The 16,853-nt window shown below is 37.9% G+C and overlaps 1 protein-coding gene across 1 annotated transcript in view; it reads left to right on the top strand.

The window, feature by feature from the left end:
- The first annotated feature begins 15,088 nt into the window (after positions 1–15,088).
- LOC107296150 (cytochrome P450 2F2-like) overlaps positions 15,089–16,853 on the top strand; it is a 30,141-nt gene continuing 28,376 nt past the window's right edge. The window contains exon 1 of the mRNA XM_015825495.1: positions 15,089–15,265. Coding sequence (XP_015680981.1) covers positions 15,089–15,265 — 177 coding nt within the window. The remainder of the gene's footprint in view (positions 15,266–16,853) is intronic.

Below are 16,853 nucleotides of genomic sequence, written 5' to 3'. Positions count from 1 at the left end.
ATCAAAGACACATCCACCCTGGGAGCAAGAAAAAAGGAATACTCGAGAGTAGGAAAAGCAAGCAGCAGTAATCCAGCCAACATTACAGAAGCCACAACTATAGAGTTGATTGGCCGGCTAGGCCCAGTAACAAGATCCATGAGTCGGGGCGTCAACATTACTTCATCTATAAAGGGGCCCTCCCACTAACCAACATACAACCTGATGACGATAGATATTCAACGAAAGCTAGGTTTTTAAATATTTATTATAACTTTTTGGTTTTAACTCTTCCTGGTGTTCTAGTGTCGTTGTACAGCTTTTAACATATATATATATATATATATATATATATATATATATATATATATATATATATATATATATATATATATATATTATATATATAGTTACACAAATAAAAGATGACTCTTGGATGTGTCCATATTTCAAAAAAGCAATAAGCAGTTGATCACCAAGAGAATAAAACATATAAAAATTTATTTACTAAACCAAGCTTTCATCAAGAGCTCTTGACATCATCAGGGTGTGCAAGCCATTGTTGGGAGTCGCTTATATGCAGCCGCTAATCATCTGCATCTGGCTCCTAGCACGCATCACGGGTCCCAGCTGGGCGCGCTGTGATCTCAGTGTATTTCCTACGTCAAAGTGTAGCCCCTTCCCATTCTTATTCTGCGCTCCATCGTGCTCAGTCCCCCCGATCCTGGGGTTGGGCAGAATCTCTTCACCTCCCCCATGAATGACAGTCGTTCCCCTCTCACTACGCTCCTGCCCATAGTCCTGTCTACCAAGGGGGATATATTCCATTTTACATTTTCTCCTAGCTCCTCCAACCGGCTCAGTCAAACCACAGTTTGATCTCCCCACCACCACCACTCCTCGCGGCCGCAATCTGGGCAATCTGTCCCACTCCGACTAATCCGAGTAAAACAAAGCCCCCTCCCAAACAGAACACTCCCCCATCCAATCAGAGCACAGCCAACCCACCATCCAATCAGAGCACAGCCAAGCCCCTTAACCAATCAGAACACACCTCCACCCAATCAGAACACAGCCTAGCTCCCACCCAATCAGTTCAAACCCCACTGGCAGTTAAAAGGAAGAAACAGCTGAGATCACACATTACTCCTAGAAGTACGAAGCTGAAAACACCAGCCTGAAGATGACGAATGGGACTTCGTCGAAACGTCGCCAAGACACTTCCAATTTTACGTGGGAAAAAACCCGAATAACCAAAGACATACACACACACACACACACACACACACACACATATATATATATATACACATACACATTCACATACACATACACATACATACACACACACACACATATATGTATCATCTGCCTTTTCCTTAGTAAAATTGCAAGACAGAGGTCTTGCATAACCTTTAGCTGCAAGACCTGCTCTTCAACATGATCTGCTTTTATCTGCTGATCAGCCCCCTTCTAAAATGTTGTATCTGCTTCTTCCTCCAAACACTTAAATGGCTGGAAGGAAAGGTCACAATAGTTTTTCAATAGATGGTTCCTCTTCTAATTCTTAAATATTTAGTCTATATTCATTCTGATATCAGTAGAGATACAGTCTCTAATGGACTTAACTGCAAAAAAATAAACAGAAGAACCAATTTCTTTGACAAACTTTACATATTTATGAGCTGAAATTATTTTTGTCAACTATATTGATAAAGTCTATTTGCCATATTTGTATTCATTGATTTTCAAGTTCTTTTTAATATGAACAATACTAGAGTATTGTTTTCCCACATTTGGTCTTGAGACAGTAAGAAACAAAACTTCCTGTTATTCAGTGCCCTCAACTAAGTCCTTGAGACTCCTCACATGGGGACAATCTAGTTGAATTAATTCAGAAAATTAGGTTCAGTGTTGTTTTACTAATCATACAAGGCAGATGCACAAATATATGATCGGGGGTACCCAGTGGTGGGATTCAGCTGTTTCGCACCACTTCGGCAGAACCAGTAGCTAATTTTTTGTTGCCCAGGCTCAGAATGGACTTCCAGAAGTGGCATCCACACAAAGAACTGGTTGTTCACATATTTGAATCCCACCACTGAGGGTGCCTAGCTTGGCAACAGGATTTGTAAAAAAAATCCTGGACCTGTAGCTGACTGCATATTATATATGAGCTAACAATGGCTACAGATATATTTTTCTTTGCAAGCTGATAGAGAGTGCTATTTCCAGTGGAGGGAATGTATGGCAATAAAACTTTCACATAAAAAAAATGTCCAGAAAGAAGTTATTTTTCTGGAAGATAGGTTTTTTAAATAATGTCTCTAAACTTTATTTCATTTTTTAATTTTATTTATTTATCAAATTTATTGGCTGCCCATCTTACGACAAAGTAACTCATGAACTGTGCTATGTAATTTACTATGCATTAATCCCAAAATTCTTTGCCATTAGTTTGGGAAGCTTTTGGCTTTTTGGTTTGATTTAATATTTTTATGTAAATAAACCTATTGAGACTAGTATCGATGGTGTGGAGATGATGTGATGCAACAAATACAAGTTTAGTAGACAAAGTAGTATAATAATAAACAGTAAGTATACAAGATCTCTTCTCTAGATCTCTTATTTGCCTTATTCATAAATTGCACTATAGGAAAGCCAATGCAGTCCTAGGCTGTATTAACAGTGGGATAGAATCAAGATCATATGAAATGTTAATATCACTTTATAATGTTTTCTTAAGACCACACTTGGAATACTGCATCCAGCTCTGGTTGTCACAATGTAAGAAAGAAGTTGAGACGTCTAGAAAGAGTGCAGAGAAGAGCAACAATGATGATTAGGGGACAGGAGGCAAAAGCATATAAAGAATGGTTGCTGGAATTGGATATGTTTAGTTTAATGAGGAGAAGGACAAGGGGTGACATGAGAGCAGTGTTCCAATATCTCAGGGGCTGCCACAAATCTTTTCATATTTCTCATGTGTTTATATTACACAACAGAAGTTTACTGTTTTGTGTGGCTCAAAGAATATTTTTCCTAGAGATAAGTAAGTAATTTTTCCACTATGAAACATGCAATAGAAATCTAGCATAGGCTATTGTTGTCAATCTTTAATTAAATGTAAATTTAACAGTCTCTTGGAGACATATTTTATATATAGATTCTTATTTGAACAATGGAACATTAATATCATTTCCACTAGTAAGAAAACTGATAGATGAGGATGTTGCCTTTCTCTTCCTTTTCTTCCTAGAAAACAAACTATAGCTTAAATCTCTTAGATTTAGATCTAAGATAAATCATTTAGATAAATCACTTAGATACATATTTTTATGCAGTCAATATAATAGTACATAAACTAACAATCTTATCATTTAGAGAAGACTAATAAAATTTGACAAAATCAAACCTGCAGTTTGGCACAGATTTTAATATTGAAGCAAAATTAATTAGAGCAATATACCTCACTAAAAATGTCTACAGAATTGCTTTAGTTATTCTTAAAGTTTGGTTTTGCTTTAAGTCATAGTATAACACTATTTTCCTTTTTACAAAACTTTAATCAAATATAAGGGCTAAAGTATAAGTTTGTTAAATGCTGTTATTAGCAACAATAACAGACGGAATACCTTCTCTAATCTAGGGATTTAAAAGGAGGTGTTTTTGTGAAATTCCTAATCAAACAGGTTCATTGTGAAGTATTGGCCTAGGTTGGAGAACAAGCAGGCAATGTCTTTCCCACACTATACACATAAAACTATACACACTATACACATAAAACTGAATACGCCGATGAATTTTTACAATACAATAAAATTAGCCAATAGATTAATGATTTTCTGCCTTCCCTGATATTTTAGTGACAGTCACTGTTCAAAGGATTATCAAAATCCAACAGTTTGATAACTTTGAAGAGCGATTAGAATCTTACATTTGCTTCTTTGTACTATGATTTGTAAAATAAATATTTTTAACTTCAGGTGCCCCTTTTATCATAGAAACATAAGCAAGCTGTCCATAATTTCACTTTACCGAAATTATAGTATTCTTCCCCCCAATTTAAAAGTCTAAGGGGGGCAGTCATTGAGAATAATATACTTTAACTGCAGATGTAATTTTATGCATACATAGTTTGCATCTTCACATATGTCACTTGGGAAGAGAGCTTAATATATGCACATTTTATGTATCCATGTTTTATTTGTCTGCTGATGCTTTATATACATATGGACATATTTTAAGAATTGCATCAAAACTGTACTGATGATGCTCTATGTAATAAACTGAAAGAAAAAAAAGAATAAGTACAAAAAATGGAAAGAGGGACACATAAGTAAGGCAGATACCAACAAATAGTCCAAACATGCAAAGATGAAGTCAGGAAAGCTAAAGCTCAGAATGAAGTAAAATTTGCAAAAAGAGTCAAAAATAATAAATAAATATTTTTTTCAACATAAATAAACAAGGAAAAAGTCAAAGAAACAATCTATCCATTAATGAGCAAAGATGGCAAGGAAGTAATGGGCAGTAGAAAAAAGGTAGAGCCACTTAATTCATTCTTTGCATCTGTCTTCACACAAAAAGATAATATAGCCCAACTAACCAAAAAGGATTGGCAGATGTGATGTCAGAAAATTGAACCATGCCTTTCAAAGATCCTGGAGCACTGGGGAATTATCAAAGAACTGGGAAAGTGCTGGTGTGGTTTCCAACTTCAAAAAAGGGGGAAAAAACATATCCAGGAAACTACAGATCAATCAGCATGACATCAATACCTGGGAAGATCCTGGAAAAGATAATCAAGCAACAAATCTGCGAACACCTAGAAGCATGCAAAGTTATAAAAAAAAGCCAGCACGGGTTTGTAAAAACAGATCATGCAAAACAAATCTTATTTCATTCTTTGACAAAGTAACTAAATTAGAGGATCATTGAAATGCAGTATACATAGAACTTGGATTTCAGTAAGGCATTTGACAAAATAAGACCACAACTTGCTTCTTGGTAAACTAAAAAATGTGGGATAGATAAATCATACTCAACATGTAGTCCTCAGTGGGACTATATCTACGTGGAAGTAAATAAGCAGTGATGTACTCCAAGGTTCCATTTTATGCCCAGTACTCCTCAACATCTTATAAACAATTTAGATGAGAGAATAGAAGGGGAATTTATCAAATTTGCAGACAACACTATGCTGGCAGGAATAGCCAACACTCCAGAGGATAGACTCAAGATCCAGATGGATCTCAACAGACTTGAACACTGGGCCCTATCTAACAAAATAAAATTCAATGGAGAGAAAAGTAAGGTTTTATACTTAGCAAGAAAAATCAAATGTACAGGTACAGATTAGGTGAAACCTGGCTCAATAGCAGTAACTGTGAGAGGGATCTTGGAGCCAGCAGTGTGCAGCATCAGCCCCCCCCCAAAAAAAAGCCAACACAATCCTAGCTTGCATTAACAGAGGAACAGAATCAAGATCATGTGAAGTATTAGTACTGCTTTATAAAGCCTTAGTAATACTTAGAATCCTGCATCCAGTTTTGGTCACCATATTATAAAAAAGATGTAGAGATTCTGGAAGAATCTGCAGGAAAAAAAAGCAACAAAGATGATTAGAGGGCTGCAGATTAAAATATACGAAGAATAGTTGCAGAAATTGGGTTTGGCTAGTCTAATGAAAAGAAGGACTAGGGATGAGATGATAGCAGTGTTCCAATATTTGAGGAGCTGCCACAAAGAAGAGGGGGTCAGCCTATTTTCCAAAGCACCAAAAGGCTAAACAAGAAACAATGGATGGAAACTAATCAAGGAGAGAAGCAACCTAGAATTAAGGAGAAATTTCCTGACAGTGAGAACAAATAACCAGTGGAACGGCTTGCTTTCAGAAGCTGTGGGTACACCATCACTGGAAGCTTTTAAGAGACTGGACAGCCACTTGTCCAGAATGATATAGGGTCTCCTGCTTGAGCAGGAGATTGGACAAGAAGACTTCCAAGGTCCCTTCCAACTCTGTTATTTTGTTCTGTTTGTCAAATCAAAAGTGTATTGCATTTGGTGAGTACTGAGGGTTAGAGGACTTTTCCCCATTTATCCGTATTAAAGATTAAATGGCACAGCTAATCATTAAAAAATAGTTATCTGATGATGCTTTATGTCAGTAGGGGTGAACCTATGGCATGCGTGCCAGAGGCGGCACTCAGAGCCCTCTCTGTGGGCATGTGTGCTGTCACCCCAGCCCCACCTCTTCCCGTGGCCCCCTCATCATCATCCTGGAGGAAAGTCACCCCCGAGTGCAGCCCGCACGGAGTAGCGCAGCCAAGGACATGGCAGCCGGGCAGTGGGGACAAGACTCTGCCCTCGTACCCCAGATGATGCTGCGGGGCGCAGGCAGAGGGCATGGCCACCATGGCGCTGCAGGGCTGCCTGGGCTATCTGCGACAGGCCATGGAGGGGGTGGGGGACCCTGCGAGTGGGTGGGGGACAGAGCGGGTGGGCAGAGGCAGAGTGGGGGCGGGGTGGAGTGGTTTTGGGTACTCGGTCTCTAAAAGGTTCGCCATCACTGCTCTATGTAATTGGCTCCTGTAGCAGCAGAGATAGCTGAATTTCCAGGAACATTGAAACACATTCCTAGAGAGTGGAAATAATTTCTATCTTCTAGAGTCCCTTGAAGCATTTGAAGAGAGATGCTTCTTTGTGAGAAAAGTTATTTGTTTTATAATAGTAAGTTCTAAAAATATCCTGGCAAAATCTGACAATTCAGGCTTGGAACTGAGGTACAGGGGTTTGGTAATATTCAGGGGAAACTAATATTGAAAGTCATTCAATTAAAAATCGGCCTGAAGAAGCCTTCTTTATTAAATTGCCAATTCAGTAAAAATTGGGCTGATAAGGCAAAAGGTCATTTCCACAGGGGATTATCTTATTTAAACACAGAAACCCAAAGTACAAGGGCTTTTGTCCTATGTACTGAAAAGATTTTAAACATAGCACCAGCTAAAAACCAGAACTCCCCTCTAACTTTAAAAAGAAGAATCTTTTCCATTTTGAATGTATTTCTGAGAAACCGTGTCACATGTCACTTACAAAACTCTTGGATACAGAACCCAAATATATTACAAAAGTTGCTCTAGAATTATACATTTTAATGTGGCAGAGGGGAAAAAAACCTATCACGCTTGGGAATGATCATACTAAATATATTTAATTCAAATATATCCTGTGGTCCCAAATTGGTATATCACTCAAATGATAAGCACAACTTCAGACTGAAAAATAATCAGTCTTTCTCCAGAAAAACTGGATTAGGGAGTTTAATCTCATCCTTGCTCCATATATGGCTGTAGTATTATTTCTTTTTCATGATTTACTTGAAAAGTATGAAGAAAACATTTCATCAGCTCCTACACTGGTCTCCTTTCAATAAAGAAAAACTAAGGAGGCCAAGGGTACTCTCCAATAAGCAGTGGTGGGATTCAAATATGTGAGCAACCGGTTCTCTATGTGGATGCCGCTTCCGGAAGTCCATTCTGGGCTTGGGCAACAAAAAATTAGCTACTGGTTCTGCCAAAGTGGTGCGAACTGGCTGAATCCCACCACTGCCAATAAGTATGTCATTTGAAGAAAAAAAATCAAATCTAATTTGGGAAAAGAGCATGAGCTAGAAATTAGCACGCTCCAGAAAAGACAAGTCTTCTGCTATAACTATTTTGTCAGATGGAGAGCAGGGATTCTCAAGACTTTATGAGACTTTATGAGGCCATTCTTCCTTTCACAATTACATCTCCCTTTCCCAAATAAATTTGTAATTATATCGACATGGCTTTAATTACAATAGTTTTATATTTTGTTCTAGTCTAAAATTATTAATTTCTAATTCTGCTTTCTGTGACTTTTAATGCAGCTTTGTAATGAAAACAGTGGCTACTAAAAACAGTTTCACGGATGCCCCCAGTGCTTCAGAAAATGACCAAAGCACTATCTGTAGCTTAAAAGAGAAAACTGCCACTGTAGCTATCATGGTAAACTTCCTCCCTGCACCTTATAAAAAGTCATTGGAACACAGCTTCAAATTTTCTTGAAAAACTATGAACCTTGACCTTTCAATTCAGCACTTTATTCATTCCTAATTACTGATTTGTTCTGTTAACGACAGAAATGAACGATAGCCTATTCAAAAAGAAAAGTTTTTATATTTGGCAAGTAAGTGAAGGAAAAAAAATACGTTGTATATTTGTCCATCAGAAAGAAAAGTGTCTATATACCATGGAGTATATAACAGTAGTATTGCTGATATCTTAAATAATGTGATAGATATTCTTTAAAGTAGGGCTATGCCACACTCTGGATTTGATCTTCATAAAAGTGCTCTGAAGCACATAGGGATATCAGTGTCTGTTATACCTTCAAGCAGCTAAACAAATCTTGAGAGAGAAAAATTTCTTTGAGAATGAAATGTTTACATATTAGAAAAGTTAAAGCAACAAACAAGGCTGTCAGCAAACACTGAACGGAAGTATTTGGAACTCATTTATGTATTTCTAGAAGCATGACAACTGAAAATATTTCTTGTGCTTTATTTCTGAGACCCAGCTTTTCCCAGAAATATATACTGCTCAAAAAAATAAAGGGAACATTTTACCATGGAACTGAAAGGGTTTGCGTTCCCTTTATTTTTGTGAGCAGTATATAATTACTCCTGTTATGTTGCAGTGGAACAACCTTTAATGAAGCAGTTGATTGATTAACTGTTTCCAGTCAGACACCAATTCCCTAATCAGGGACTAAGTTGCAAAGTTTGCTGTTGCTGCAAAAAAGTTACATGTGCATTATTTGAACAAGATACCAGAAGATTGAAAACAAGGATAGCCTGCAGAGCATCATTTCTGGAATTCTTTCCAATATCTAAATGCTAGTTTGGTTCTGGGTCATGTGGCTAGGTGGGAGGAAGAAGGGGATCCTAGAAGGAAGTATTACCAAATATTCCCAGTTGTTGCCCAATTGCCTGGGGGAACTTTTTTTAAAAAAGAACATTTTCTTTACAGCCCAAGCCTGAATTGGTTCATTTTCAAATGCAATATTTCTTTTCCCAGCTGCTGTCCACAAGCCAAGTTTTGTCCAGTTGTATTCTATTTGGGGAACTTTATTCTGTTGATGACAGATGGGCAGACAGATAATTTTCCTCTATTATCCTATTTGATTGGAAAGAGTAAAAAAAATAGAGTGAGCTTTAATTAATTCATTATTTTATAATGTTTTCATATCCATAAAGTGGACATTTTGTATTTTAACTATTTATGGCACAATAGTTGTTGGCTTAACTGCCAATTTCATCAACCATTCCTCCATTTTGGATATTTCAGAATCTTTGCATTTTTGTGATATAATAGTCTCACAGCAGTTATCATATACAAAAGCAATGTTCCATTACTTTTTTGTAATTGTTTATTCATTAGTGCCACAAAAAAATCTGCTTTCAGTTGAATATTGATCTTTAAAATTCTTTGTATCACTATATGCATTTGAAACCAAAACTTCCGGGCTTTATTCATTAGGCATGCTAAAATGATCCTTCATGTTGTCCACATCTCCAGCATAGATTTGAGCTTTATATATTCGGGACAATTTTTCTGGAATCACATACCAGAAATCCCAAACCAAATTACTTTAGAAAAAAAAATCTCTTTTAAATTATATAATAATATAAATTTAAGCCATTCCAATCACATATTCTCCCAATGCTCCATTTGTATATCTATATATTACTAAAACTCTCATTGTTATGACCTTTATAATTAGGCGAAATTGTGCACCATAGAGCAACACATTTTGAACCAAGGTACCTTAAATGGGCTAACATACAGAATGTGTCCATAATCCAGGACCCATGAAGCTCGAGAGCATGACATTTGCGAAAGTTGTGGCTGCTTCTATGCCCCCAAACAATCAGAAATAAACTGCATTATTTAAAGGTTTTAGGACCAGTTCTTAGGACAGATTGGAGAGGCTTGACATAGCTCTACAGAATATGCAGAAGTTTAAGATTACAGATCACTGAAACAAACAACAATGACTTTTTCTGATAAGTGTGTATTTAATGGGATTGCTAACTACTGCCTACATTGGGAAACAAGGAAATATTCCCTTTGGGCAGGTATCCTCTTTCCTCATTCATAAATATTGCAAACTGGTCATCTCTAGAGTTTGCTGAAGGGAATAGAACAGAGGTAAGTAACCGTTTTGAGTGAACTGATATATTTGGTGCACATGAAAACATATATGCAATTGTAATGTGTTGCTCATATGCTCCTCTATATATCAGCATATAAATATGTAAACAGAGAAAGGAATAAAAATGGGCTCCCAACAATACATATACATGCTTTTTTATCTCTCTCTGTCACATGACATTGATTTAGTTTTTTTGTACTACAGGATTCCTGGGTGATAAACAGAGGACTAACTTTGCCCCCCCCCCCTCTAAAATCATACTGCGTAATAGCAAAACAATAGTGTAATGGTAATGTCATTCATGACCAGGCTAGATAGTGTGACCCAACAAATGGTACATATGCATTGGTGTCTGCATCCCAAACCACAATGATGCCAAAATGACAACATTTCTAGCACTAGTACCTAAGTGACAAAATTTGTCCCCCTGCATCACCACACACATTTCCTCATTTCCCCCTCATACTCCCCCTCAAGAGGACATCTTTGTGATTATGTCTCCATTTATGTCCAATTTTGTGAAAGTCCATGTCATTCTCATTACTAATATGTGCTTACCCATATGGAATCCAGAAAGAGACTAGCAAAGTAGACGAGGACATATTCCAAACATTCTTGGAAAAATTCTTAAATATACAGTGACAACAGCAATTTGTTTCCTTTTCTCGGTTCATTAAAGTTTTATACATAGGGGAAATTGGGATTATTTACTGTGCTGCACATTTTTTCGGTTTGCCCTCTCATCTTCTTTCTGTTGATCAGTTGTAAAGAAAACCAGTTTATTTATGTTTGTGCACTTCTAACTATACCAACACTGTAAGCAACTAGCTTCACACACCACTAAAGGTGATAGGAATGCCAAAGTTGCAGTAGTGGAGGACCCCAGAATTACTGGAAATCTTGAACTGGGTAAGACAATCATTCAGGAGGTATGCTAATAAAGCTGTGCTAAGACAATACTTCATTAATTGCCCACACTTTCATCAGGCGATGTAAACTCGAACTTCCACATGACATTGTCAGATGCAAATATCTGAACCAAATAGACTACGGAATAGGAACAACTGTGGAGAAGTACTATCCAATCAGGTAGGATTGGATCCATTTGAAATAGATGAGCTGCTACAAGTATTAGTAGTGGGATTAAATATTTAAAGAGCAGTTTAAATTGTTTAAAGAGCAGAAAGCAATTTTCACAAAAGAACACTCATATTTTGAAGATCAGATTATTAGGGCTATGTCTGCACAGGTAAGAAATCATTTCATGATTTGAAATTTGGACTAAAAATTGAAAGAATCCTGTTATATTTGGTATCAATTAATTATCATGGACCCAATGAATTTGTTTTGATAAACCCATAGTTACTTAAGGAGGGAAGTATTACCTACTGAGTATTTTTATATTTCACTCTCTCACGCACACACACACACACACACAGACCATACTGTATGTACAATGAAGTCAGTTCAAGATTATGATTTGTCCATCCAATCAACAGAACCTAGCCCCTTTTCTTTATAAAATTATTCATTTTATATTCATGTAAGAATATAAGTATTATACCGTATTACCTTCATTAGATATTTATGATTAAATAGCCTGACATGAATGAAGCAGTAACATCATAAGTAGCATAGCTAAGCATTGTGTGACCATTTGCTGCAGTATTGATAATTAACAAGGAACACAGTTTTATAGTAACAAATTTATTCTTTTATACCATTTTTTAAAATAATATTTAAAATGCCAAACATGCTTTTCTATTTTCATTACAATAGATTGATTTAGTTACCCTACTTGGAGTTTTTAATTACTGCTTCATCAATGCAGCATAAAATCCATGCAAAGTTATATTTTGTGGTATCTTTATTGAAAATCCGTACAATCAAGCTAACACAGGAATGTTGAAAAGCTTTCATTTCTTCCTATAAATCTAATTATTCTTTATAGGCTTGTGCTTTCTTTTTACCTATCAAGTATGTGTGCAATTGTTTTTTATTCATGCAAAAATGTCTAATTGCTTATCCATTTTATCTGAGTCATGGTGTCCTATAAACAGTAGTCTTATTTTCTATAGGCGAGATCATTTCAACTCCTTTCCTTCTCATTTTGTCCAAGTTCATTAGAACAACTATATTGACAATATATTAACTTTCATGCTATTGCAAAATAGATAGTCTTGTAGATAAACAATTGTGACTATGTCAAGGTAGCAAAATTGTCTGTTAAACTTGCTCAGCAACGATTAAGCAACTAGCACAAGATCTTAACTGATATTTCTTCCATTTTTCTGCCTGAAAAACAGTAAGAGCTTCCTTGTCAAAAATCAACCTTTTTGCTAGGAAAAGAGATACCTGCACAGTTAATAATAAGTTAGAAGTGCACAAAAGTTGGAGTTCAAAAGCTAATGAGCTCAGAATAAAACAACTGTTTCAAAAGTTTTGAAATCACAGTACAATATGACATTCCAGATAAAATGGAGCTGTTTCAGGGGTATTGTTTATGATGTTTGAAATAATAAGCTGCAGTTCTACCTCTGCTACTATTGGCTGGGACAAAGAGGAAGAGGAGGAGATTAGATAGAACATAAGGTATAAAATCAGATGCTCATGCAAAGATAAACTATTTGGGGCTATTCTCCTCAACTAGATCGCTGAAAGGTATGTGCACTATGATTATTCCACAAGTGGTGTCATTAATATTACTGAGACTTCAGATAGCATATTGTGTATGCAAAATTATGTTTCTCTGTTGTTTACCATAAATTAGTAAATGCATGACATATATGTGCAACTTTAGGTTGAATTTCAAGATAAATGCAAAGATTTTATTGCTTTGGTTACTTGTTTGTTTTGCTATAGTTTTGACAGCTTGCTAAATGCAGAAATATGTTCACCACTTATGTATAAGTAAAAGAGAAAAAGCTAATAGCCAAAGAAATATATATATATATTCTTGTTATATTGTTCATGGATTATGTTAAAGCAAATCTAGACTAGATTCTGTGACTATTCATAGACAGCTTGCAAAAACAAATGCTTAAGGCCTATGTGACATGATTGGATTTTGTTTCAACAAATGAAAAACAACACAATTTCATTGTCATGAAACAGGTGGGATGTGATTTGCCTCAGGGAGGTGCTCCATGTTGTTTCTGGAGCTTCATCCTGTAGTTTCAGTAGCCAGAAGAGGCTTGTAACAAAAGCAGTTCCCATCACTGTCTTCATGAGTCAGAACCTCCCCAGACACAACCCAATGCCATAGTCTTGCTTTACTTTGAGAAGAGGATGGGAGGTGTCATTGTTTTGAGAAGCAGCTTCATGAGGATGCTTTCCATGGATCTTCATCAAAGTGAAAGTCCCTTCAGAACTTTGCTCATTCGTGTTAACTATTGATTCTGTGATTGCTCTGGGGATTTTTTAAAAATCAAAACTATGAATCGTCTCCTACCCTGCATTACCTGGCTGGCTTTCATAGCTATGGTGGGACTAGGACTCATGATCTTCTGCTTTTTGGCCTAGTGTCTTAAGCATTAAACCAAACTGACTATGCTAGTTATGCAGTGTTAGAATTGAAGTCCAAACATTTGGAAAGTGCAAAAGACTGTTCCTTCTCCTAAGTCTCCACTGTCTGCCCAGATGATACTGTACATGATGAGAACAGATGTTGCCCTCATTTGGAGGCTGTCAGAAGAATAATTTGGGTTGTGCAAGAATAAATCAAAATGAAATTCAGACAGCTGTGAGGAATGGAGAATTATTTATTTCCCAAAACAAAGAATCCCAAAGGTGCTTTTTCAAGAAGCAAGAGGCCTCTTCAAGCTTCTTGACTGAGAAGCGAAATATCTTCAAGGAAAAACAAAAAAAGCCCAATTGCCTCTTGAAAAAGCACGTTTGGGACAACCATGACCTGGATGACTCAGAATCTCCATAGACAAAAGCAAAGAGATTTGCCTATAGGGATAGCTACAGAGAAAATGGAGTACAGAGAGATAGTTTTATAGAGCAGCTTGTACTTGGGTCTTGAGGGGTGTTGATGTGTGTGATACTTGAGGGGTGTGGGTGTGTGTAAGTGTTGACCCTAGAGAAGGGGTTGATTAAATCAAGTAATGTGACTGGGTCTTTTCACTTGAATTGTGTTATAATTATGTTTACATTGTGTTGAATTTTGTGTGTTTACTTATGAGTATTTACAATTTAAAATAATTGTTTAATTCTTATGTTTGTGTAAGTTTAAAAGAATTTCAGAGGCTGTTAATCAGTAACTGTGTTGGAGAACTGGGTTAGCTAGCATATGATTTCCTATACAATATTTCTTCCAACAGTTATATAAATTTATAAATTCTTCCCACAGTGCTTAATCAGGTAGACCCATCTGTTCATCTACTTCATTCTTTTGTTGGCTGAACTATCAACAGTTGGCTTTGTCACCACAATGTTCTTATTAACTATCAAGTTCCGCTGCTTGCCCAGAAAGTGACTGTCCAATGCTATTTCCCTCATACTTGCTCTAGTACCATATAGTTGCATTTTACATTATAAGTCTACCCACAAACAGAAGATACTTATTTCAATCTAGAAAATTGGATTAATTAAATAACCTTTATTTAGTTAGAAACATGTCATTAGAGTACTCCTTCAATTGCTCTAAGTTTGCTTGTGTTATCGAAATAAATACTTAACAACAGCATTTCATGTTCTGGAATAATTGATAGCCTGCAAAAGTAAAAATATACCTTGGGGAGTGGAAGAAAGAAAGCTAGGGAACCAATCACACTGACTTTGACTCTGTCCTTCTCTGTGTGTCCCAGACTCATTTCCAACCCCGAAGTCTCATCTCTTTCACTCCATCAAGGCAAGAAGAATAAACATGCAGTTGGAGCTGATCCCTGGGACAATAATACTGTTCATTCTCTTTCTGCTCATATTCTGGGCCTTCCGGTTTCAGCAAGAAAGAGTCAGATTTCCTCTTGGCCCTCCACCCTGGTTCCTTCTGGGGAATCTACTGCAAAAAGATGTCCTGCCTCTGTATAAAAACTACCAAAAGGTAAGACCTTTGATATGACTCCTTTCTTAGTGGATGAGAGATTCAAGAATCATTTGGGAGATTAGCAATCTCCTGTATTTTGAGAATATAGTGTGAAATGGGTATTTCAAAAGTTAGGGTTCTTTCCAGCAGTTTTTACATCCTTTTAAGATAGCTAAAACACATACAAATTTGGTCCATACATTGTGCCATAAACTATCATATAGTTTATCTATAGATGGCTCACTTGAAAACAGCTTTGAAATTTGGTCATCAGTGAAGAAACATATCTGTAAAATTATTAAGAGTTGTGTGAATCATATCTAGGGACCCTAACTGTTGTTAAAGGATTATGAATGCATGGATTAATTTCACAAAATGCATTATAATAATGTGGCAGATAAAGTAATAATGTGATTTTGATAAAGCATATTTGAGAACCTCCATGGCAACAATGGAGATGGATATCAGCATACTGACAACTACATGTTGGATCGGTTTATGGTCAAGGAAAAGTTGAGATGTGACCTGGTAGTGGTCCATTACCATACACAGATCACTCTCTGACTCCCTTTGTCTCAAGAGTGTCACCCATTCCTGCAGGGAGACAGGGTCTGTTGAATCGACCCACTCTGATGCTTGATAGTGTCACTTGTCCTTCCCAGTCCGTGAAACAAGACCAGTAGTCAGGAATGGGTTGACATGCGGTTTAATCTGTATAGGAACAGAGTCAGCACTGGGAGTGATCTGCTCCCAGCGCTTTACATAGTCTTCCCCACCCCCAGGCTCCGCCCCCAGTCCACAGGCCAGCATCCGGCGTTCGGCTTTGAAAGGCAGCAATCCAGGTCCAAGCCTCCCTCCTACCGCCATCCAGTCCCATGGGGATGCCCTGGCACACGGCAGCACCAACAGGCTGTTGCACGGGCCACCGGTGTCCCAGATTCAAGCTGTGGGCTGCGGGGATTCTGTGGAGTGCCCCACCCTCTGGCAGCATCGCCAAACCATCTGCGCCGTTGGCGTCCTAGGGCTGGAACTGCGGTAACGGTTCACTCTGCTGCAGAGCTGGTCTGCCGACCTGCAGGCCCTGCTCGCTGATGATGCTGGAGCTGACACTGCAGCCTCCTGTGCCAACTGGTGGGTCCATCTTGCTAGTGGGCCTGGGGCCGCACTGCACCATGCGGTGTCCCTGGCAACACTCAAACCACCAGCGTCTGGTTGCGTGGCGGCCTCCGTTCAGAGCTTGCTTCCCCCCTCCCATGTATGTTGAGCAGGGGCTCGACAGGTGGCTCCCTCTACCAGGGCTCCACCTGGAAGGCAAGGAGAATTATATGAACGTTCGCCCACCATGGTGAATGGTTCGGCTGGAGCCCCACCCGGCTTACTAGGATACTGGTGGTGAAATGTTCACACCAGATGTGGGGCGTGGACATCCACCTCCCTCACCCATGATATCTCCATGATGGGGTACCCCTTCCAATAGACCAGGTATTGTACCAGTCCTCGATGGATCCGAGAGTCCAGGACTTCCTGTATCTCTTAGTGATCCCCTGAGATGGGCCCTGGTACCTCGTTCATGGGCCTACCTGGGGAATCCCCTACCGGCCTCAGC

This window comes from Protobothrops mucrosquamatus, unplaced genomic scaffold, assembly GCF_001527695.2.
Source record: "Protobothrops mucrosquamatus isolate PMUCROS unplaced genomic scaffold, P.Mucros_1.0 scaffold2666, whole genome shotgun sequence".
Taxonomy (NCBI): Eukaryota; Metazoa; Chordata; class Lepidosauria; order Squamata; family Viperidae; genus Protobothrops; species Protobothrops mucrosquamatus.
The sequence above is the reverse complement of the archived record's forward strand: the minus strand, read 5'-3'. Positions and strand labels throughout refer to the sequence as shown.